The sequence below is a fragment of the Vulpes lagopus genome, chromosome 12 (genome assembly GCF_018345385.1).
Source record: "Vulpes lagopus strain Blue_001 chromosome 12, ASM1834538v1, whole genome shotgun sequence".
In the NCBI taxonomy this organism is placed as follows: Eukaryota; Metazoa; Chordata; class Mammalia; order Carnivora; family Canidae; genus Vulpes; species Vulpes lagopus.
Window position 1 is genome coordinate 895,577 of NC_054835.1, and position 23,485 is coordinate 919,061.

Sequence of the window (23,485 nt, forward strand, 5' to 3'; positions counted from 1 at the left end):
ACCAGGCCAGATTTCCACCCTATTCATGTCCCCAAACACACACACAAACACACCCTCCCTTGCTCATTGTCTTACCAAATTGCCGTGAGAAAACCCCAGATAGTAGAATAAGCTACTTGTTGGAGAGCACGGACCTCATATCTGCCTTTAAAGAAACCTGTAAGGAATCATGAATTCACTGAAGAAATAAAAGTACGTGTGATTGACTCACTCCCTGCTGAGGTTGCATTCTGTCTTGATTGTTCTCCTTTTTTGTTATTTTTCATCAATGTCCGCATTGATTTTATTTTAAGTAGAATTAAAGAAAAAATTAAAATACCTCCATCCTGTTCTCCATGGGGAACCACTCTGAGCACCTTGATTTTCCAGACTTTTTTCTATGCAGATTCAAACATGTGTTTCTGTCTCCTCCATTTTTCTCGTAATGATAAGGGATTAAATTACACATACTGTTCTGCACTTGTTTTTTAACTTAACAATGTGTCATTACTCTCTGATGAGAATTCTTCCACTCTCTTCTTAAAGGACACCTAGCAGTTGCATTTTACACACAATATTAACTAGTTCCCAGTTGAAAATGTTGGTTGTTGAAAGTTTTTCTCCTTTATTAACAGTGTCATAAGGATCTTCAAGGTTTGCTTCTGGTTCTGCCTGGAGTAGGAAGTGGTAGGGCAGGGGGAATGTACCTAGGAAACAAGGGAACAGGGAAGCTTTAGTGCAGCTCTTGCTGCTTGATGGTTTCGTGCTTGTTTGCAGCAGTGTGCCGTGTATTGCTGAGCTTCTTAGCAATGTGAACATCTCAGGGCAAGACAGCCATCTGTAGCTCACCCAAATGACCCCTCCAGAGCTCCTCAGATCCAGACTCCTTTACTCAGTCTATTGATTTAAATGTTAAATTCATCCCAAAACACCCTCATAGAAACTTCCAGAATAATGTTTGACCAAATATCTGGGCACCCTGTGGCCTAGTTAAGTTGACACATAAAGTTCACTTTCAGAGTTTTTATAGACCATTATGAGGATTTTAGCTTTTGCTGGGAATGAAATGGAAGTCATGAGAGGGTTTTGAGCTAGGGAGTGACGTGATCTGAGTTAGTCTTTGATCATACTGGTTGCTATTTTGAGAATTCCACTGTAGGAGGCAAGGGTGAAAGCAGGGTCCAGTTAGGAGCTATTGCAGTGACCTAGGGGTGATAATGGCCTGGACTAGCTTAGTAATGGTGGAGTTGTTCAGAAGGTTGCTTCTGGATATGTTTTTTTTAAAAAAGCTGCCAGGATTTGCTAGTAGATTGTGAATTTAGAAGAAGAGGACTCAAAGATGCATCCAGGGTTTTCGTTCTGAGCACCTGGAAGGGTTAAATTGGTACTCACTGACAGGGCAGGCTGTAGGAGGGCAAGTTGGAGGTAAGGGAAGAACAGGTTTTGTACGTAGTTATTTTGAGATTACTGTCAGATATCTAAGTGGAAAGGGCAAGTAGGCTGTTTGATTTATAAGTTTAGAGTTAGAGGACAGGTGTGGGCCTCTGGGCGGCGTGAACCTGTAGAGGAGGCTGTGAGATTAGAGGAGATTATTTTAGAGAGTAATGTAGATCATGAAGAGAAGGGTTTTGGTGGCTAATGGCCTTGATGTTCCACTTCAGGATTTATGAGTCAGGAAGTGAGGAGGAGCCAGCAAAGGAGACTAAGTGGCCAGAGAACCAGGAGGGCATGGATCTGGGAAACGGAGCAAAGCATTTTAAAGAGGAGAAAGTTGTTGGCCATTCCGAACACAGCTGTTAAGTCCAGGGAGAGAAGTTCTGAGAATGATCACTGGTTCTAGCTACCTGATTTATCCACAACTTAATCTTTAGGTATAAAGGAAAGCACAAGGGTTTTGGGGTTCAAATCCCTGATATATCTCTCTGGGTATGTCAGCTTGGGTCCAATGAGAAGCACATGCCAGGACAGAATCAGATGTGCTAAAGGTTTATGGGAGGAAATGCCCGTGAAAGAGATAGAAGGCAGGTTTGCCACCAGTGAAGAAAGAGGAGGATTGGGTGAGAAGAGACTTGTCCTACAGTACCCCTCTGAGAAAGTCACCCAGGCTGAAGGGCCATTCCTGAGCAGATTGCATGTGTAATTTTAATTCCTTTGTCTTTTTTTTTTTAAGATTTTATTTATTTATTTATGAGAGACACAGAGAGAGAGAGAGAGAGAGAGAGAGAGGCAGAGACATAGGCAGAGGGAGAAGCAGGCTCCACACAAGAAGCCTGATATGTGGAACTCGATCCTGGGACTCCGGGATCACACCCTGAGTCAAAGGCATACACTCAACCGCTGAGCCACCCAGGTGTCCCTAATTCCTTTATCTTATAGCATTTGTCATTATCTACTTCTCCTTGTAAAGAAATTTTGGAAACATTCTTTTTCTGATTATTTGGAAGTAAAACCAATGATATTTTACTTCTGTTTAGTGATTGCTCCTTTGATCCTTAACTCTTCCCCTTTCTCACTAACTCCCTCCCCCAGCCTCATGTTCATCTTTTTCTATCTTTTCCTCCATTTTTAGGGATGGGAGAAGTTGAGTCACGAGGTTATAATTATCTTGGAATTTCAGTTGCTCAGGAACACTGTAGTTTGATTGTTAATGAGCATTCAGTTTGTTCCTTGAATGTGAATTATGGTGAATAAGACCCCCTACAAGGTATATCCCAAATCAGAAAATCTGAGGACCAGTCCTGGCTGTTGGTGTGAGATTTGCTTTGTGTTTCTGGTGAGCAGAGTGGCCTCGGCTCTTCTTAACACCCTCAGCCCACCGAGCTGCTTGGCAAGGCCTCCCAACAGCCAGAGAGTTGCCATTGTCAGCTCCCACTTTTCCTCTGGGCATCTCGAGGATGACAGGCCTTATTCCCAGGCCAGGCTCCTTCCCTCAGACTTTGTTCTGAAGTGACAGCTTGGAGGAGGATCTGACCCACATGTTTTACCAGATTCTAGTAAAAAGTCCAGAGTTAGAGTTCTCCCAGCCTGAATTCCCTTTCCCAAGTGCTTTTCCCCACCATGTGCTGATGTATGGCTTCTCATGAACGATGACCAGGTTTTTTCCAGGGAGAACAAGCTGGGTAAGTCAAGGTAGGATGGTCCCCAGGCTGAGTCAACTGGGGGTGGGGAGCTAAGATGCAGCCAGAGCAAGGCAGCACTGAAAGCTTGGGGGGAGCCAAGGTTACAATAAGAAAAGCCATGAAAACAAAACCAATAAAGGGAGTTATGTGACCTTACACTAGGTATTTCAATTCTCTGAGTCTCAATGTCTTCATCTGTAGAATGGGATAATAGCCATATGTACTTTGGGGAAGATTTATTAGGAGAAGCTCCTGAGACAGATCAAGAGGAACGAGAGCAGGGGTGGAGGGGAGAGCCTTTGGAGCATGACTCAGTCCTGACACCTTTGAAGAGAGGAAAGAAAGGCAGGCAGTGAGAGTGAATGTTAGTTTTTTAAGTGGTCGCTGTTAAGGTAGCTGTTGTTTCAGAGCATCTCTGTGACCTTTCCTGTGTGCTGATTGTTGACTGTTGCAGGGAGCAGTATCAGCATTGCCATTCCCCAGGCGAGGAAACAGGTGTGCTATCAATCCTTCCACTTTCCATCCAGGACACGAGCAGTATTCAATGACTAGAACCAGAGAGGCATATGACCTTTTTTAACAGTTTTAGTGAGATATAATTCACCTACTTAAACTGTACAATTCAGTGGTTTTTGGTATATTCAGAGAGTTGTGCCACATCACCACAGTCAATTTTAGGATACTTTTCATCACCCCAAAAAGAAACTCTGTACCTGCTAGCAGTCACTCCCAGCTATATCCTCTAATCGCCCTGCTCACCTCCCCCCCACCTTGAGATTGCTGTAGGCAGCCACTAATCTGTTTTCTCTCTCTAGATTTCCCTGTTCTGAGCATTTCATATAAATGGAATCACACATTATGTGGTCTTTTGTGACTGGCTTTTTTCACTTAGCAACTATGCTTTTTCATGGTTCCTCCATGTTCTGACATGTAGAAGTACTTCATTCTTTTTGTTGCTAAATAATACTCCATTGTAGGGGCATATACCACATTTTATTTATCCATTCCTAAGTTGATGAACATTTTAATTGTTTCCACTTTTTGGCTCTGAGGAATAATGCTGCTGCTATAAACGTCTTTGTAAAAAATAAAAAAATAAAAAATAAACGTCATTGCACAGACTTTTGTGTAAATATATTTTTAGTTCTTTTGGGTATATATACAAGAGTGGAGTTGCTGGGTCATATGACAGTTCTGTTTAACTTTTTGAGAATCTGCCAAACTTTTCTATGGGGGCTGCACATTGTACATTCCTACCAATAGAGTATAAGAGTTCCAATTACTCCATCTCCTTGCCAACAGTTGTTTTTTTTTTTTTCAACAGTTGTTTTAGTTTATTGTTGTTATTACTACCCATCCTAGCGAGTATGAAGTGGTATTTCATTATAGTTTTGATTTATATTTCCCTTATGACTGCTGATGCTGAGCATCTTTTCATGTGTTTGTTTGGCATTTGTATATCTTTAGAACAATATCTTTTGAAGTTCTTTACCCATTTTTTCATTGAGTTGTTTGTCCTTTTATTGAGTTGTAAGAGTTCTTTATATATTCTGGGTACTAGACTTCTAGATGTATAACTTTCATCTCATAATTGTAGAAATAGTACACATTTATTGCAAAAACTCAAACCCAACAGAAAAATAAAAAGTTCTTTTACTGTTTCCCAAATATTCTTCCATGAAGTAACATGAGTTTGGTGTATATCTTTCCAAATTATAAAAGATGCATATACAATCCTAAGTTTACATAAAAAGGATTGAATATCTGCTTTTTTTTTCTTTGCTTAACCATGCCTTGTGTACATCTCTTCATGGTGATCTTACTGTTTTTGTTGCTGCAGAGAAATACCCTTTTGAGATGGGTATAATACAGATAAGGAAACTAGGGCATCAGAAAGTTTTTGTTCAAGGTCACAGATCAGCAAGCAGAGGAGTCATGATTCAGACTGAATCTGTCTACTTCCAGAGCTCATGTTCTGTGACATGTTGCTCATCGGGCTGCCGACCTGGAATCCGTCTCCTAGCTCTGTGGCCTTCTTATCTGATTGCTGTAGTGCCTCGTGGACCTTGGACCCAAGTAGTGTGTCTGATGTATATATTCCAGGAAACACCCTTTTCTTATAAACCTGCACACATGCAAGCCTTCAGCAATCCTGAAAGGGAGAAAAAAGTCCGAGAAGAATGCCTGAGGACCTCATTTGGGTTGGGGCATCCGCAAACTGCATTTGAGTCACCACAGCTGCTTTTCCTGCTCTCTCCTTCCCACCGCCTGCTTGCCATCGCTGCTAGGTCAGGGCCACTAGTTCTGCTAGCTGAGTTCCAGTTCCTTGTTTCTTCCTGCCTTCCAGGCCCTTAGGAGGCCTCCCTGCACCATTAGGGGGCCTACCTCCTCTCCGGTGTCGTGGCTTCCCATCTAGCCTGCAGCTTTTCAGGCACGCCTCCTACTATTTCAGGATCTATGTGTGTGAAATGGGGGCTCCCTCCCGACACATACATGGGGCTGAAACACGTAAACAAGTGCAATCAGGATTCCAGAGTGGAGCATGGATGGAGGAGAAAGTGCCACCAATAACTATGCAAAAGCTGCACCCCAAAGGACAGGCTCTTCTCCCTACCTCTCTGTCCTCCTCACTTTGTGTCCTGCACCTATGTATGGAATGTGGCAACCCAGTGCTATAGGTCAGATCACTTTTCCATTGCAGTCCTCTAAGGACTCCCTCTCTCCTTTCACCCCATTGCACTTGGACTTCTAGGGGAGCTGGAGGAATAGTAATGAACTATATATCTAAGCAGGCCTTAATGCAGGAGCCATGCTGTTTTTACCACTTCCACTAGTAAGAATAGCTGCTTTGATTTGTCTAGCACCAACAAAGGAGATCTGGAATGCAAGGGTCAACTGACTTGGGCTCACATCCCAGATCTGCTAGGAACTTGTCATGTGGCCTCGGGCAGGTTACGTGATCTGTCTGAGCCTCTCTTTTCTTATCTGTAAAGCCAGGTAAGAGTGTCACTATGTCTTGGGATTCACAGAGCTAACGCCCAGAGAGTGCATTCATTATCAGCTCAGGGCCTGGCACAGGGAACAAACTCTGCAAATGTCAGGTATCATTATTATTGAAGGGGAGCAGATGCCATCTGAGTCATGTCTAGGCAAATGCAAGCATGCTTTTAGTATGACAGTAACAGGGTTCTTCCTTACCTCACTGTCGCACTTTATTTTCTTCATAGCACTCACATTTCATTTTTTATACTTAATTTTGTTTCTCTCTTTCACTAGAACATGGATGAGAGTTGCTCTGTCAGTTTCATTCGTTGCTGTATCCCTAGCCTCAGAACAGGGCCTCGTGGGGATCCCTAGGTGGCTCAGCGGTCCTTCGGCCCAGGGCGTGATCCTGGGGTCCCCGGATCGAGTCCCACATCAGGCTCCCTGCATGGGGCCTGCTCCTCCCTCTGCCTGGGTCTCTGCTTCTCTCTCTCTCTGTATCTCTCATGAATGAATAAATAAAATCTTAAAGAAAAAAAAAAAAAAGAACAGGGCCTCGTGTGTAGTAAGAATGTAAAAATGCCATCAGGGTTTATGGAATAGATGAATACGAGCACTTACTATAGCCTAACTGCTATTCCAGGTGCTATTTGTATTCACTGTGATAGATCCATAACAATCTTTTGAGGTAGGTATACAGTTACTCCTTTTTTACGGATGAAGAAACTAAGTCCTAGGGGAATGGTGTTCTCTGTGCCCAATGTCACAAGTTAGTAAGTGGAAAAGCAGTCAGTCTTTCTCAGAGCCAGGGCTTATACCCCTTCTGCTGTGCTCTGTCAGTAGCAAACACCATCAGTATTTTTATTACTGACAGCATTGACAGCTTTTGAATAGTTAATACATAATAGGCAGAGTTCCTTAACCATCTGCTCCTTTGCTCCTCACACTCACTCTGGAAGAAAGGTTGTGTTGTTATTACTCCCCTTCATTTGACAGTTGAGGAAATAATAACAGGTAATGTTTATTGAGCATCACCATGTGCTGGCACATGTATTACTTTGAGTTAATGGTAATATACACATTTGACAGATGGGGAAACTGAGGCAAAGAGGTAAAATTAATTGCCCAGGGCCACACAGCTAAGACATCTGAGCCTCAAACCCCAGCTGTCTGGCTTCAGGAACTGTTCTTCTAAGTGCTTCCCTTGATGTCTTCTCAGTTCAGAGAGGTCAAGTTACCTGTGCTCAGTCACCCAGATTATAGGTGTCACAGCCAGGATTGGAAACCAAGTCTGCCTTCATCACCAAACCTGTGTTCTTTCTCCTGTATGTGAGAGCTGAGGGAAGAGTTTCCTGCATTCATCTTTGGACTTGGGTTCCATCCTGCAGGAGTGACAGGGAAGGAGAAGTCGGCTGACTTAATCAAGGCCACTCTGCTAAAAATGTGAAGATGGGAGCCCCAACCTCAGCCTCCTTTCTCTCTCCATCCTGCTGGGCTGTATTTCAGCATGGTATGTCTGGCTTAGCCAGGCCTTTAAGAGTCACAGGACCATTGTCTGAAAGCAGGTGGCCAGTTGTGTCCCCAGAGAGAACTAAAGTTACTACAGGTGGTAGAAGTCCCTCCAAAGTGCAGGTATGATTTCTTTTGGGCCAAAATGACCCCTGATGTCTTTATGAGACATTAGTGTCTGTATAACAGGCTCATGAGCTGGGGATGGTAGGGGTGAGGAAAGAAGGGAGGGGGAAATTATACCCATAAGCATAGGAAGTCTGGCTGGGCTACACAAACAAAAACATTTCCTTCGGGGCCAGTGGCCCCAAAGCAGTGGACAGCGCCCACCAACAAACAATAAAGTCAGGCATGTGTCTGCTGCTGATTGCGGGCTGATGCTCCTACTGGGGGGAAGTCTCCCAGAAGCCGGTGAAGAGCTGGTGAGGTTTGTCTCAGTGGAGCTGTCAGAGATGTGTTTTGATGGACGTTCCCTGGAAGTGCAGCTTCCTTCTCCCTCAGCCTGTCCCTCACAGCTGCTAGAGAACTCATGGCTCCCACTGCCCCCACTGCCTGCTTTCCTCTGTTCTTTCTTTCCCTCTGCTTACCATCCACTCAGCAGCCCAGGCTCAAGCCACTAAATCCTACTGATGGTTTTCTCCCTCACCATTCACATCTTGTTAGTATCCCCAAGCTCTGGAGAGTCTATGGTAAGAGTAAGAATGTAGCCACCTTGTAGTGAGCACCTGTCATGCACACACTTGGAGGCGTGCCAACCCCTTGCTACCACCGTTTAATCTCAGACTTGCTTCTGCCCTCTTAATAACTTTCTTCCTGCCATTTTATACACAAAGAACCAGTTTGGAGAAGTTGAATAGCATGCTTACAATTCTGAAGCTAAAAAGTAGCAGAGCCAAGGGGATTCCAACTTAGGTCTCCTTGGCTTTGGAGCATGTTTGTTCCACCTTTTAAAGTCCACTCTAAGTAACCAATGTTCCTTTTGAAGTCGATTGTCTGACATATCATAACTGGGCTTTACTGTAACTGCCCACGCTGAGCATAGCTTCCTCTGATATACACGTGGTGAATAGCTTTGTACATGTGTCCCATTCTCCCTGAAACAATAGGAAGTATCATTTCAGTTTGGGGGATTCTCTACTGTGTGAGTTACCATCAGGGCATGCCCTCTGCTTATTGTTCATGGGAACGTGCTCAAGGAATTTTGCAGGAAGGACCCCCATCCAGGATGTTACTGGAAGACCTGCCTGGTGGAGTATGTACAAATAAGGTGTGACCCTGCCAGCTCAGCCAAAACTCCTGCCTTATGCTAGGAGGCTCTCCGACCCTAACGGAAAAGGCTGCTGTCTTCATCATCCAGCCAAGAAACTGTTACAGGGTTAGTCCATGGCTTCCTTTCTGCCTGCCTGGAGGCTCTTGGGTAAACTTTTGCCATGTGCTTAGATCTCGTTTGTACATTGCTGTCTACACAAAATACAAATCTGATCATGCTTCCTGGGCCTTACTCAAACTCATTGGACTCCATGTTGTTCTTAGGAACAATCTGCTAGGACTCTTTTTTTTTTTTTTTAAAGATTATATTTATTTATTAATGAGAGACACACAGAGAGAGGCAGAGACACAGGCAGTGAGAGAAGCAGGCTCCCTGTGGAGAGCCTGATGCAAGACTTGATCCTGGGACCCTAGGATTACAACCTGACCCAAAGGCAGACACTCAACCACTGAGCCATCCAGGTGCCCCTGCTAGGACTCTTTTTTTTTTTTTTAAATTTTTATTAATTCACAATTCAGTTTTATACAATACTAATTTATTGAGTAGCTATTATATGTCAGACATGCTTTTATTTTTTTTTAATTTTTATTTATTTATGATAGTCACAGAGAGAGAGAGAGAGAGGCAGAGACATAGGCAGAGGGAGAAGCAGGCTCCATGCACCAGGAGCCCGATGTGGGATTCGATCCCGGGTCTCCAGGATCGCGCCCTGGGCCAAAGGCAGGCGCGAAACCGCTGTGCCACCCAGGGATCCCCCCCTGCTAGGACTCTTTTAAACTTTTTTATCATAGTAAGATATACATAAGAAACTTAACATTATTTAAAAATGAATAGTTCACTGGTATTAAGTATACTTACACTGTTGTGTAACCATCTCCAGAACCCTTTTTCATTTTGCAAAACTAGAAGTCTATGGGACACCTGGGTGGCTCAGCAGTTAAGTGCCTGCCTTCGGCTCAGGTCGTGATCCTAGGATCCAGGATTGAGTCCTGCATCGGGCTCCCTGTGAGGCGCCTGCTTCTCCCTCTGCCTATGTCTCTGCCTCTCTCTTTCTCTCTGTGTCTCTCATGAATAAATAAATCTTTGAGAAAAAAAAAAGTCTCTACCTATTAAACAATAACTTCCCATTCCCTTAACCCCTCATGTAGTCCCTGGAAATTGCTATTCTCCTTTCTGTCTCTGTGAATTTGACTATCCTAGATACCTTGTATAAAGTGGAGTCACATTTATTCTTTTGAGTGGGTTATCTCACTTAGCATAATGTTTTCAGGATTCACCTATGCTATTGCGTGTGTCAGATTTCCTTCCTTTTCTTTTTTTTTTTAATTTTTATTTATTTATGATAGAGAGAGAGAGAGAGAGAGAGAGAGAGAGAGAGAAGCAGGTTCCATGCACCAGGAGCCCGACGTGGGACTCGATCCCAGGTCTCCAGGATCGCGCCCTGGGCCAAAGGCAGGCGCTAAACCGCTGAGCCACAGGGTTCCCTTTCCTTCCTTTTCAAGGCTGAATGAAGTTGTACTGTGTGTATATACTACTTGTGCCTGTCTGTTCACTTGTCAGTGGACCTCCTGAGCCTCAGTGTGACACTGAGGAGCATGTGTACATACTTTTGAGCTTGCCAGCCTCCACATTTGGGATAGTCTTTCTACTCTTTGTGTCCTCAGCCTCACTGTCTGTTTCAGTCCCTCAGAGAGCAGTACCCACTTTCTGATCTGGAAAGATGCCTTTACTTGACACGGACCATTCCCGAGGGTGGGAATGATCCCCCCAGACCCTATACTCTTACACATCTTAATTTAAATGTCACTTAGCTTAAATGTTCCCACATTTCATTCCTGGAGCCCCAGGGGACCTCGATCAGATTCTCCCCTCCTGCTAATTATTTTCATAGAACTTTGTATGTCTTTATTGTGCTTATTATGACTGTAACTTATTAATTGTGCATGTGTTTGTTTAATGACTGCCTTCCTCGCCAGACAGTAAACTCTTATGTTTAATGCTACATCCCTCATGTCTGGCATTGGGGCTGGCACATAATATGTGCCCAGTAAACAGCTATTGCATGAAACTATAAACAAAATGAATGAATTAGTATTGAAAAGAGAAAATTTCAAGGCTACATGCTGGGAGCATGTAGATTATAAAATGTACATGAGATGTTAAATTACTAGTAGGATCTCAAAAAGTCATCTTGCTGGAGCATTGATTGTTTGCCCTGTCATTTCTCTGTTGATAAAAACCTCCAAGAATAAACTCTTCATTATTTGAAGATGCCTCAGTGAGTGCCAACACATAAACAGCAGCAGCAAAGGCAGCTGACATTCTCTGATTGTTTATTCTCTACTAGGCTTTTGTCCTGTGTACATCCTATGTATTTTCTCATGAAATCCTCACATGACCTCTAAAAGGTAGATGGTGGGGTGTTTTTGTTTGTTTGATTTTAATTTCTATTTCCAGATGAGAAGACCAAAGCCCTGGGAGTTTAAATGATTTACTTGAGGTCCCTCAGCCAGCTAGTGGTAGGCCCAGAAGTAGAGGGGGTCAGAGCAGACTAAGCTTTGGAGGCCTGGGATAGAGCACCAGCCTTCCCCCTAGTACCTTTCCCCTCATTAGCTGGAAGAGCTCTCTTTTTATCTGTTTTATACATTAGAATTGGAGCCTCTGCCTTGGTTTTCTTTGAAGCCAGAGTTTTGTGGCTACAGAAGAATTTGAAAAGTCCAGGCCTGCAGAACAAATTTGACCTTTGCAGCTTTCTGCCCTCCCACCACTAGATATCCCACTGTGCTTCTGCCTGAAATGCCCTCTCTTTTCTTCTGCCATGGACCAGAATGCTTCTAAGGCATATTCCAAATCTAGAGGCAGAATGAGTTGTATTCTTCTGCTTGCTCCTCCTGTGGAAGGCCCACCCCTCAGTCCTAACAGCACTCAGGCTCTTTCTAAGTTAAATGGCTGATGAGTTTGTCTCCACCTCTGGGCTGAGCCTCTGGGGAAGTTGGACCAGGCCCCTTCTCTCCGGAGCTCCTCTGCCTGGCGCGGGATCTGGCACAGAACTCAGGAGCCTCAGCCAGTGCCTGATGAACGAATGAATGCACGCCAAGTGCAGAGCGAGTGCTCAGCACTAACCGGCTGAGTGCAGAAGCCTGGGTACAAACTAGTGTGTGTTCAGAGAACTCCATGAATGCGAGATGGAGATGATCAGATGTATTAATCACTAGTTTGGAAAGGAATTAAAATATTTCCATAATATAGTATGATTCTTTTCTAAAACAGATGTGCCCTCATTGTTTCATGAGGAAGTAATTAAGTGTATTTGATTAAAACATTCATAATCGCTATCATTTATTCAAGGCTACTATATGCTGCTCTCTTTTATTGGTGCTTTATATATGTTGTGTCTGCTTCTCCCTGTCTCCCTGGGAGGGTTGGTTGTCTCCATTTTAGAGATGAGGAATCTGAGGCTCAGAGAGATTAAGTCACTTGTCCAAGGATACTCAGCTTCTGAGTGATAGATATGAGAATGCAACAGGCCTGGCTGACTTGAAACCAGTGCCTTTCTGTCACCCCAACTACTTCTGAACTTGTGTTTGAGAGACCTTTCAGCCCAACACCCTGAACCAGCATGCATATTCCTTTCTTCCTCTCAGCCCTCTCTGTGTCTGCCCCTGCCACCCCCCACTCCACTTTCCATTTCCTTAGATTATTGCCTCCCTTGCATCCTGAAACTGAAATGTTTTTGTTACTGTCAATAATTGGATACTATTATGTGTGGAAACTGTCTGGTGTCAATAGTATACTAATGTCACACTTGTATTAGTAAATACAAAATAATATGTTGTTATAAAGCCAAATTATATATATTATGATTTTCTTTATACAGCCTTTTACTCCTAAGATTTCTTTGAGTCCCAATTTAAATGTTTTTTTTTTTAAATACGGGTTTTTTCTTCCTGTAAAGTGTAAACATAACAATGTAGTGAAAAGAAAGTCAGATAGAATTTTTTATTTTATTAAAGGTTGTCTAAACAGTGAATACCTATTTCAAATTATATATGGAATAAAAGATTGAAATATCTCTCTTTAGAGAAGTTTAAGAGGTTTCTTACAGACTTAGATTCATTAATTTTCTCCCCCTCCTAGTATTTCAGCAGGATTAAGTTTTTTGAATCAGTAGATCAAGTTTAAATTTCCCTGTTCCTTCCTTATACTGACATATGCTTTGGCAGAACAAAAAAGAGACCTAAACATGTCAGCATGATTTTTGTTCAATGAATTAAAAACCATAAAAGTAACAAGATCTGATCCAAATCCCTAAACTCCTGACATGGTGGTTTTGTCCTTTTCAGTCCCAAGATTCATATTACTGACTTTGAAAAGCTTTCTGCCTGAAAGCAGAAGTGATGGCAGCAGTGCATAATTTATTTGAAATAGATTGCAAGGGGTGGGCAGCACAGAGTAGTGGAAAGCATGTAGGCCAGAGAGATCTGGATTTGAATCCCTGCCCTGTCACTCAAGCCCATGGGCAAGTTACTCAACATCTGTGCGCCTCAATTTCCTCATTGGAAAATGGGAGGGGGATGAGAATCTAGCTGGAAAAGTTGTTGCGGGGGTCTGTGAGGTACTGTACTTACAGTACTCACCTGGCATAGACAGGCTTAATAATGGCAGTAATCAGGATTATTTCTATTTTGAGAATACCTTGAAATAACTGAATCCAGAAGGATTGATTTATAATGCAGACATCTGCTTTGTCTTCAGAGCTCATCTTCCCTCAAAATTCTTTGATTTTTTTTTTTTTTCTCATCTTGGTGGAGAGAAGAATAGCAGGTAGATGCCACTAAATCTTTAACACCTGTTTGTCACTGTTTCACATGGAACATATACCCAGGACTTGCTCGTCCTTACCAAGCAAGAACCACACTGATTAAGGTCAAGAACCGTAATCCAGTGATGTCTATTTCAGGACCCAGGGAGCTGAGGAATTTTGTCTTACTAAGACTGTTGGCATTTGAGACAGGTCAGCCTGGGTTTGGCCCCAAACTTCTTGGGCCTCATTTTCTTCATCTGTAAAATGGGGCTCATGTTCTTGCAAGAACCTCCATGATATGGATTTCCAGCTTTTTTTCTTGTTACTCTCTTGTTATCTGTCCTGCAGTAACTCCTTGGATGCAACATGGTCTCTTTGTGGCTTAAGGCCTTTGTATGTGCTCTCTCTTCCTCCTGGAAGCCCTCCTTGCCATGCCAGCTCAGTCAACCTACATTTGTTCTTCAGATCCTAGTGTGCGTATTAGTCAGGACAGGATGGGCTGTGCTGCAGTAACAGGCAACCCCAGAGTCTCCATGGCTTATCACAGAAATCTTCTTGCTCAGGCTGTGTGATGGGCGCTGTTTATCATGATCACTCTGGGACCCAAGCTGATGGGAGGAGCTCTGTATCCACTTGTATTGCAGCCAACAGAAGCAGATGTGGGGTAGCACACACTAGCTCCTAGCACTCCTGCCCTGAGGTGACACCCCCATTTCTGCTCACATTTCATTGACCAAACCAAGTTGTGGTACCACACCAAACTTTAGAGCCAATAATGAAAATATCTTTCTACTGGAAGGAGTAAGAACCAAACCACTAGTAAGTGGACCTGAAGACTACCCCATTTAGAGATTATTTCTTCAGGAGGGTCTCCCCTTACTTGCCCCCTGCCCCAACTCGGACAGTTGCTGATGAGTCCATGCAGCTCTTTAGTGCTCCTGTGACACCTTGTACTTCTCTGCTTCTCTTCCCACACTCATTGTGTCTCCTTCCTTGCCTCTCTCCCTGACTGAGCTCCCTAAGAGCAGAACAAAGGTCAGTTGGTTAGTGTTCACTGTGTTACCCTCACGCCCACCCCTGGTTGTGATAGGTAAGTAGGTCCTCATTATCTGGAGGACAAGGAAACAAAGGTAGAACAAACGTGCATGCGGGGTGACTTTGCTGGGTCGTTGTGATGAGTAAATGTAAAATAAGAATAATTATAAGTGCCTTGTGTAGTTGTAAGAGCCAGCTTATAAAGTGCCTGTGCCAGGGGTTTGTAGCAGGCCCTCCAAGTACTCATGGTGGTAATACAATGAGAAAGGAAGCGGTAGAAATAACTGATGTTTGGCAAGCACTCACATGTGCCAGACCCTCCCATGGCTTCTTTGTGGAAGTTAACTGACATGGCGGTTCTCATGTGTTAGGGCTCATGTATCTTGGTCAGTTTTGAGGCTATTCATAAGTAGTTTACTATAATAATTAGTAAGATTCTGAGGATAGCTACTTATTTTGGGTGACTTAGAGATTTTTTTTTAATGAAAGATACTGCTTTTTTTTTTTTAAGATTTTAAAAATTTATTCATGAAAGAGACACACAGAGAGGGGCAGAGACACAGGCAGAGGGAGAAGCAGGCTCCCTGTGGAGCCCCTGATGCAAGACTGGATCCCAGGACCCCGGGATCACGACCTGAGCTGAAGGCAGACACTCAACCACTGAGCCACCCAGGAGTCCTGGGTGATTTAGAGATTTAATGGTGCGCTTTCTATAGCCTCATGTGCTCATTTGTGCTACATCTTTAGTGGGAGAGAATGGTTATAGAGTTAACAATTGCTGCCTGTCAGCACAGGCATGTGCTGGACCATGGTCAGCGCTAAACAGTTGATGTACACTGTCTCCTCTGTATGGGGACTCTGACGAGACAAGTCAGTTATGCATACAGTAAGTGGTGTGGCCAGGATGCCCTGACTCAAGGTTTTAAGCAGTCCTCACCTCACTCACCAGGAACTTACTTAGCCCTGAGCACACCTGTGGGCATGGTTTGGGAGCATCAAGATCACCATTGACAGAGAGCAAAGCTACTCACTGCTGAACAAGTAGACACAGTGATGTTAAATTCTCGGCCAGCAGCTCACGTATAGGATGATTTTATTGAATATTTTTTTGTTTTGTTTTATCAGAGTAACCAGGGAGCACAGGGAAATGATGGTGAAACTGGCCAAACAGAACACCAACAAGGCCAAGGATTCTTTACGGAAGGTTCGTACCAATGCAATGAATAAGCTGAAGAAATCAAAGGACAAGGTCTCGGAGGACACCATTAGGCTCATAGAAAAACAGGTACTGTTGCCAGCATCTGTGGTACGTATGTGTCTGACCCAAGGAACCACTTGTTCATGTCTGAAGAGAGGGAGAGTACAACAGAATACCCCTGACTCTTTCCTTGGCATGATCAGGATTGACTGAGTCTCTGTTTCTGGGCTTAGCCATCGCCATCGGAACATGGAGGAAGGGACGATGCCATGGACTCTACTCTGCTGGGCTCCAGACTCCGTGCTGAATGCTTTCTATCATTTCATGTATCCTTGTCGCTACAAAGTTGTGAAGTAGGTCCTGAGGAGAGTGAGGTTCAGAGAAGCTAACTTGCTCCAGGTCACACTGCTGGTCAATTAGAAATGGATCCCAACGCAGGCAGACTAACTTCAGAGCCTGGATGCAATGCTCTCGTGTGTGTGTGTGTGTGTGTGTGTGTGTGTGTGTGTGTGTGTGTGTTGGGGGGGTTGCTCTTCTGAGTGCTAGCAAGAGAGGACTTAGCAGTGTTCTTACTGCACTGAGTAGTGGCACTTGAACAAAGTGCTATAAAATAGTGAGGGATTGGGGGGTAGAATAACACGGGCAAAGGTACTGTGTAAAAGAATGTATGCAGGTGGGTAATTGTAGTGTGAACACTGGCTGAGGCTTGGGAGTGGATGGATGTGGCAGCTAATTCATAGCAGGGCTTGAAAACCAGGCTGAGCAGCTTGGACTCCAGCCTGTCCAGACACTCCCATGCTGGCTATGCAGGTCTGTCAGTCATCTGTGGCCACAGTAATGCTGTGACCACCTCAAAACTCAGTGATCTACAGTATCAGCCTTTATTTCTTAGTCTCATTTCTGTGGCTCAGCTGGGGAGTCACTGTTCTAGGCTGGGTTCAGTGGGTTTGCTCTAAATGTTGGATTGGGTTCAGATCTGCTTTCTCTGTCCCTCAATCTTCTGGAGTCAACAGGCTTCCTAGGACACCTTTCAACAGCAGATGCCAACAGATTAAGCCCAACCATTCAAATACATTTGAAGCACCTGCTCTTGGCACATCCCACTGGCCAAGCAAATAATATGGGCCAAGCCCAGTGTCACCAGCACAGGGAAATATATGTTTGTGGAAGTCTAGGGGTGGGTGTGAATATTTGTTGAACAGTAATCAAATCTACCACAGCATCACAATCACTTAAGGAGCTTATAAAAATACAGGTTTCTGTGGCCCCATACCCAGAGATTGAGTCAGTGAGTCTGGTGTGGGGCCTACAGATTATTTTTAGATTCTCCCCAGGTGATTCTGATACATTAACTCCCTGGAAAGACTTTTTTCCAGACTGGGGAGATCACATCTGTGTTCATGAAAGATGACTGTGTTGGCTGGGTAGAAAACAGGTTGTGGAGGCCGGGAGGCCAGGGAGGCTGTTGCAGAAATCCATCCAGGAAATGGTGGCTTGAACCTGAGTGGTACCAGTGGAATTAAGATAGGAAGATGAATTTAGCAGTACTTAGGAGGTAGAATGATATTTAGCATGAAATAAAAGGCTTACCCAAAGCTTCTGCATTCACATTTTTTAGGGAAGATTAAACATGAATGTGGGCAGGATGGGGAGTAAGGAGGCTAGAGGCTGGAGGCAAGGAGCATGAGCGCTGTTAGGGAGACATCTGGAGAAGGCCATAAATTGACTAACTGCTCCCTTCTCTTGGACCAGCAGTTAGAATGACAGTTGTAGGCCAGCCCAAACAATCACCCAGGAAAACATTTAGGATGCCTGGGCTCTGCTCCTCATTCACTGAGTTTTAGTAGGTTTCCCCAGGAATGTATATTTTTAAAAAGCTCCCAGATAATTCTGCAAAAGCCAACACAGATGGTAATTAATAACCTAGAAGCCTAATGGTGTATCCCTGTGATGTTACCAGAGTTGCATCAAGGTGGTTCTGCACTTGATGTCCTGTGACCTTGGGGACGCTACCTGACTGCTTGAAGTCTGCTTGTTCTGTAAAAAAGGGTTTGTAATTCCTAGCTTAAAAGATTGCTGTAGACGTGCTAGAATTCTACACCATTAGAGTATCTGACACCTGGCCCCACCTGACCCTCAGAGCTCCCTTTCTGCCTTCATTGTGGCCTCTTCTTTCCCTGCATCAGCTAAAAGAGGTTCCTAGATGAGGCTGGTCCTTTCTGAGCACTAGTCAGGCCTTGTAGGAGTCTGTCCTTGGTCCCAGGTGGCCAGCTCCCCGGATATTCCATCTCTGCAGTCTACCCTTGACCTTTTCCTTGCTTCCTCACAGTAAAGCCTTGGACCTCAGGAACATGCCAGGCACTTCTCACTCAGCAAGACTGGGCCTCTGCGTCAGGGACCAGAGCCCATGTCCATGTACCCTGAAGAGGGAAGAATGATCAGATAAGCAGTATACCCTTGATCAAACGCACTGACAAAGACATTGCTAGAAGCTTTCACATTAGCACCTGGCTTTTCACCTTCCTTTTCAGATTAGATTTGTTTCTTCTATGCTTATTGCTATTGATTATTATTATTTTTTGAAATGAAAATGACTATTAGTTTTTTTCTGACACTAAGCTATGCATGGTAGTATAATATTTTTTTTTTAATGAAGAAGAAAGTAATTGAAATTTCATCACCCAGAGATGACCATTGTTAACATTCTAGTGCAGATCTGCACATTTTCTCCGTGATGACACGCGTAATATTACAAAATAAAAGATCACAGTGTACGTACATAACATATCCTGCGCAGTAATCTTTATTAAGATATTCTCATTTAAACATGAGTTCTTACCATTAGTGTTAATAACTGCCTTTATTATCTATCATAAGTGGAGTAAGAAAATCTTTAGGAGACAGACTTGTGCACATTTTATTTTATCCTTTTTTCCTGCCAGGAGGCACTGAGCTGGAGTTTTGGGTCTGTGGTTTTTGTTTTCATTTTTAAAATAAGCAAGGCAGGGGGTTGATTGTTGTTTTATCAAGGTTTTTAAAAATTTATTTGTTTACTTTGTTCCTGATTATCAAAGTAATGTATGCTCACTGTAGATAACAGGGAGAGTTCAGAAGACTGTTTAAAAAAAAAAAATGGGGAAAAGTTCACACCATAAGCCCACATTGCAGAAGCAACTGCTGTTAATATTTTGGAGTATTTGTGCTTTCCCTCTTTTTTTTTTTTTTAAACTACCTAGTTTGTAACGTATCTGAGAATATGTAGTATGCATATGGTTCTGTACTCAGCTTTTTATTTTCTGTTTAGGATTAAACCATTAGCATTTTCTCGTGTCTTAAAAAACTGTCTGTAAACAGCCATTTCTGATGGTTAGAGAATAGTCTGTCTTGTGGTTATATCATAATTCACTTTCATAGGCCTCTTGTTGGACCTTTTGTTTGTTTAAACTTTTTTGTTATAAATAAGGTTGCAGTGAATATTTTTATACATAAATTTTTGTTAAGATGATTTCCCTGGGATAGAGTCCAAACTGTGGAATTATTGCACATTGGGAATACATATTCTTAAGATTCTTGGTATGTGCTGCCTAAATCACTCACAGGGGTTTCAAAATGTATGATGTTTTTGTTTTTGTTTTTTAATTTTGCCTTTTCTAATCCCTAACATTTGAACTCAGAAATTTTTTTTAAGATTTTATTTATTTACTTGAGAGAGAGTGAGAGTGAGCATGAGCAGGGGGAGAGGCAAAGGGAGAGAAAGGGAGAAGCAGACTCTCCACCGATCAGGGAACCCAATATATAGGGGGCCCGATGTGAGGCTCTATCCCAGGACCCTGGCATCATGACCTGAGCTGAAGGCAGATGCTTACCTGACTGAGCCACCTAGGCATCCCTTGAACCCAGAATGTTTAATGTGAGTTTGAAATGATGCTTATCTTGGAAGTTTTGTCTTTACTTCTATACTCCACAGAAAATATTCAGTTATTTTTTATATAACTCTATACAACCTTTCAAAAGGGTAATATGGCAGTATATACCAAAATCCATACATTTCTGACTCAGTGGCTAAAGAATTTATTCAAAATAAATTGTCAAGAATCTTACCTATTATCTGTTAATGTATTCATAATACATTAATACATTATGAAATACATTAATGTATTTCATAATAGTTGAAAATTAGAAACTGTCTAAATTTCTGACAGTGGGAACATAAATTCTTCTACATCCATTTACTGGAATCTCTATATAGAGACAGTTATAAAAACATTTTGCAGGGGCACGTGGGTGGAACAGTCAATTAAGCGTCTGATTCTTGATTTTGGCTCAGGTTGTAATGTGAGGGTCTGGAGATGGAGCACCAAGTTGGGTTCTACACCCAGTGTGGAGCCTGCTTAAGACTCTCTCCTTCTCCCTCTGCACCTCCCCACAGCTCTCTCTCTTTCAAATAGATCTTTTTAAAAAATATATTGCAGAAATAAGTTTCTTTTGGAATTTATTTTTTAAGGTAGGTTACATAACAGTATAATAATATGATTCAATTTTTATAATGAAAATCTTCATGTACATGAAAGGATTGGCAGCTTAGTTTGGAGCGCCTAGCTGGCTTAGTCGGTAGAGCATGAAGCTCTTGATTTGGGGTTGTGAGTTCGAGCCCCACATTGGTTGTAGAGATTACTTAAAATAAAATCTTAAAAAAAAAAAAAAGATTGGCAGCTTATCCACTTGAGAATATTAATAGTGGTCATTTCAGGCAATGGGATTATGAACAATTTAAATATTATTCTTTATGGGATTTTCTTTTTACATTCCAAAATTCTTTTGAGGTCAGATTTTTTTAAAAAGCTATATTATAAACATTATACAAATGTTTCTTTGGTGTATAAAAATGAAGGGATCAAGTTGTAGGTTGCATGCCTATAATCACGTCTGATCCTCACCTACCCCTACCCACCAACTTCCCCACCCAGCTGCCCAGGCCAGCTCTGCCAAAGAAGGACCGAGGCCTACCCGCTCAGGACTCTGACATCTGCCAGCCTGCTGTTTCACCTTTGCTTCAGTTTGCTATAAATGGGCCTGCTGAGCATTAAAGCGCTTGGCAGAAATCACCAGTAAAGCTGGCCAAGATCCTTTCACTGCCGCCTTTTTCTGAGAAATTGCTGCTCTGAAGTGAAGCTGGGTGCTAATGGGCAGAAGGAGGGAAGGGCTCCTAGTGGGCAGGCAAGCAGGAGGGGAGTCTGGGGTGGGTGAGGCACTGGGTGTTCTGAGCCAGGCTTTGGGGAGGATGACTTGCCACCTATCTGCCCCAGCCATGCATTGTGTGTGCCTGCCTTCCCCTTTCCTGTCTCCTCCTTTCACTTTCCTGAACCAGAAGGGAGCAAATGTGACGTCGCTGCTACTGCTGCTGCTGGTGCCACAGCCATTGATATGGTCTTTATGAGGCAGCAGATTAAAATGGAAAGGGCTCTTGCTTTGGCGGCAGGCCTGACTGGTTCAAATTCCCAGCTCTTTCACTTCTCCGCTGCTAGGGTCAGCAAATAGCTTCACCTTTTTGAGCTTGTCTCCTCATCTATAAAGTGGGAAGAGGGGTGCTCATCTCACAGGTTTGGTGAGAGGACCAAGTGACTGAAAAAGTGACTGACATGCTTGCCAGTCCTCAGTAATTGTGTCCTCAGTATGTGTCTGTCCCATTCCTTTCTCTGCCCTTCTGACTATGAATGTGGGGCTGGGATTGATTGTTGGAGTGACTCACACAGCTTGACTGGAGTGAGGAAGGACCAGGCCAGGTGCTGGGGACTCATCAAAGGCAATCAGGGTGGGTAAGTTCCTGGCTCAGTCACACTACTGATTTTTAATGTGATTTTGGGCAGGTTAGTTAACATTTTATGCCTTGGTTTACTCTTCTGTAAAATGGGGATAATACCTGTTCTCACCTGCCTTATAGAAGTTACGTGTAATTGTTGGGTTTGAGTGAAATAACAGAGGACAAAACCCCTTTGCATGCCATGAACGACTGTGCAACTGTCAGGATAAATGGTTAAATATTCAGTGTTTTAAAGGGGCATAATAGCATTTCATATGTTTTGAAGAAAGTGTGAAATAAGTCATAAAGTTTTTAGCTCAGTGTCTGGCATGTAGTAATACTAGGTAAGAGGGAACTGTTGCTGGTGCTATTGTCATTGTTGTTAATCATCATTGTTTTTTTAAAGATTATTTATTTATTTATTTATTTACTTATTTACTTATTTATTTTAGAGAGAGGGAGAGAGAATGTCCAAGCAGGGGGAAGGGCAGAAGGAGAGGAAGAGAGGGAATCTCAAGCAGACTCCCCAAATAGGGAGCCTGACTTGGAGCTCCATCCCACGACCCTGAGATTATGACCTGAGCCAAAATCAAGAGTCGGGTGTTCAACTGACTAAGCCACCCAGGCAGGCACCCCATGTTAATCATCATTATTTTAAGAAGTCTGATAAAGATGAAAAAGATGAACTTACAGGCAGACTGTCCTCAAGGGCACTTTGTGCGTATAATTTGGTAGAAAGTTAGTAAATATTTTCATTAATTGATTAATTTGAAAAGAAGTCAGGAAGTGATAATAAAAATCAGAGTAGCACAAGCAGCATTTGCATAGCAAATAACCAGTTTAAACTGTGCTTGCATATTCATGAATGCATTTAACCCACACAACTACTCTCTGAGGAAGGGACCAGCATCCCCATTTGATAGATGAGGTAACTGAGATTCAGTGACTTGCACATTGTCATCCACTGAGAAAACCGGGCTCCCATATTATCACAGTGTTACCCCTGGTACTCTTTCTCCCCCAGTCCTCATTCCTGTTCCCACATTGCCCTGGTGACATTTTTTCAGAATAGGCTTCTGGCAGTTGTTCCTGGCTGCCCCAGGCTGCCAGCGTCCAGGCACTAGAGTGAGTGCTACTGGGCATCATGCCACCCTGCATGCAAGGCAACTATTCTGGGCGGGGGCAGCAGGATCTAAAGAGTATGTGGCTGAGTGAAGAGGGATCAAGCAGCCATTCTGAGTGCAGCCGCTCTGCCAGCATGCCCAGCAGCCTCTGACACTGCTTCCTCCAGCTACAAAAAGTGCAGCTGTTGCTATGGTGAGAGCCTGTTTGTATCCCTGCCTGGGGCCAATTGCTCCAAATCCTCTTTAGCCTCTCTCCTTTCCAGTGCGTTTAGTTCCTAGTTCTTGGGTAAGGCCTGTGGTCTGCAAATATGTAAGACAGCCGTCATGTGGCTGAGCACACAGATCCTGGGCCCATCCTTGAAGGCTTCCTGTCTTAGGTCCCTTTTAGACTTGGGAGGGAAGCTGTAACACTTACTAAATTGTATTGTGTTTTGTTTCTCGTTCTTAGTACATGTTTATTTTTGAAAATTTGGAAGATACAGAAAAGTACAGAAAACCTTAATTATTCATTTAGTAAATATTTTGTGAGCACTTGCTATACACTAGGTCTTTTTTTTTTTTTTTTTTAATTTATCCGTGAGAGACACAGAGAGAGGCAGAGACACTGGCAGAGGGAGAAGCAGGCTCCATGCAGGGAGTCTCAGGCGGGACTCGATCCCGGGTCT

At 43.2% G+C, this 23,485-nt stretch overlaps 1 protein-coding gene across 3 annotated transcripts in view; it reads left to right on the top strand.

Annotated features, from left to right (window-relative positions):
- Positions 1-23,485, top strand: part of MRRF (mitochondrial ribosome recycling factor) — a 56,997-nt gene that overhangs the window by 29,486 nt on the left and 4,026 nt on the right. For all 3 annotated transcript variants that reach the window (XM_041725294.1, XM_041725293.1, XM_041725292.1), the window contains one exon: positions 15,824-15,983. In XM_041725294.1, coding sequence (XP_041581228.1) covers positions 15,824-15,983 — 160 coding nt within the window. The remainder of the gene's footprint in view (positions 1-15,823; positions 15,984-23,485) is intronic.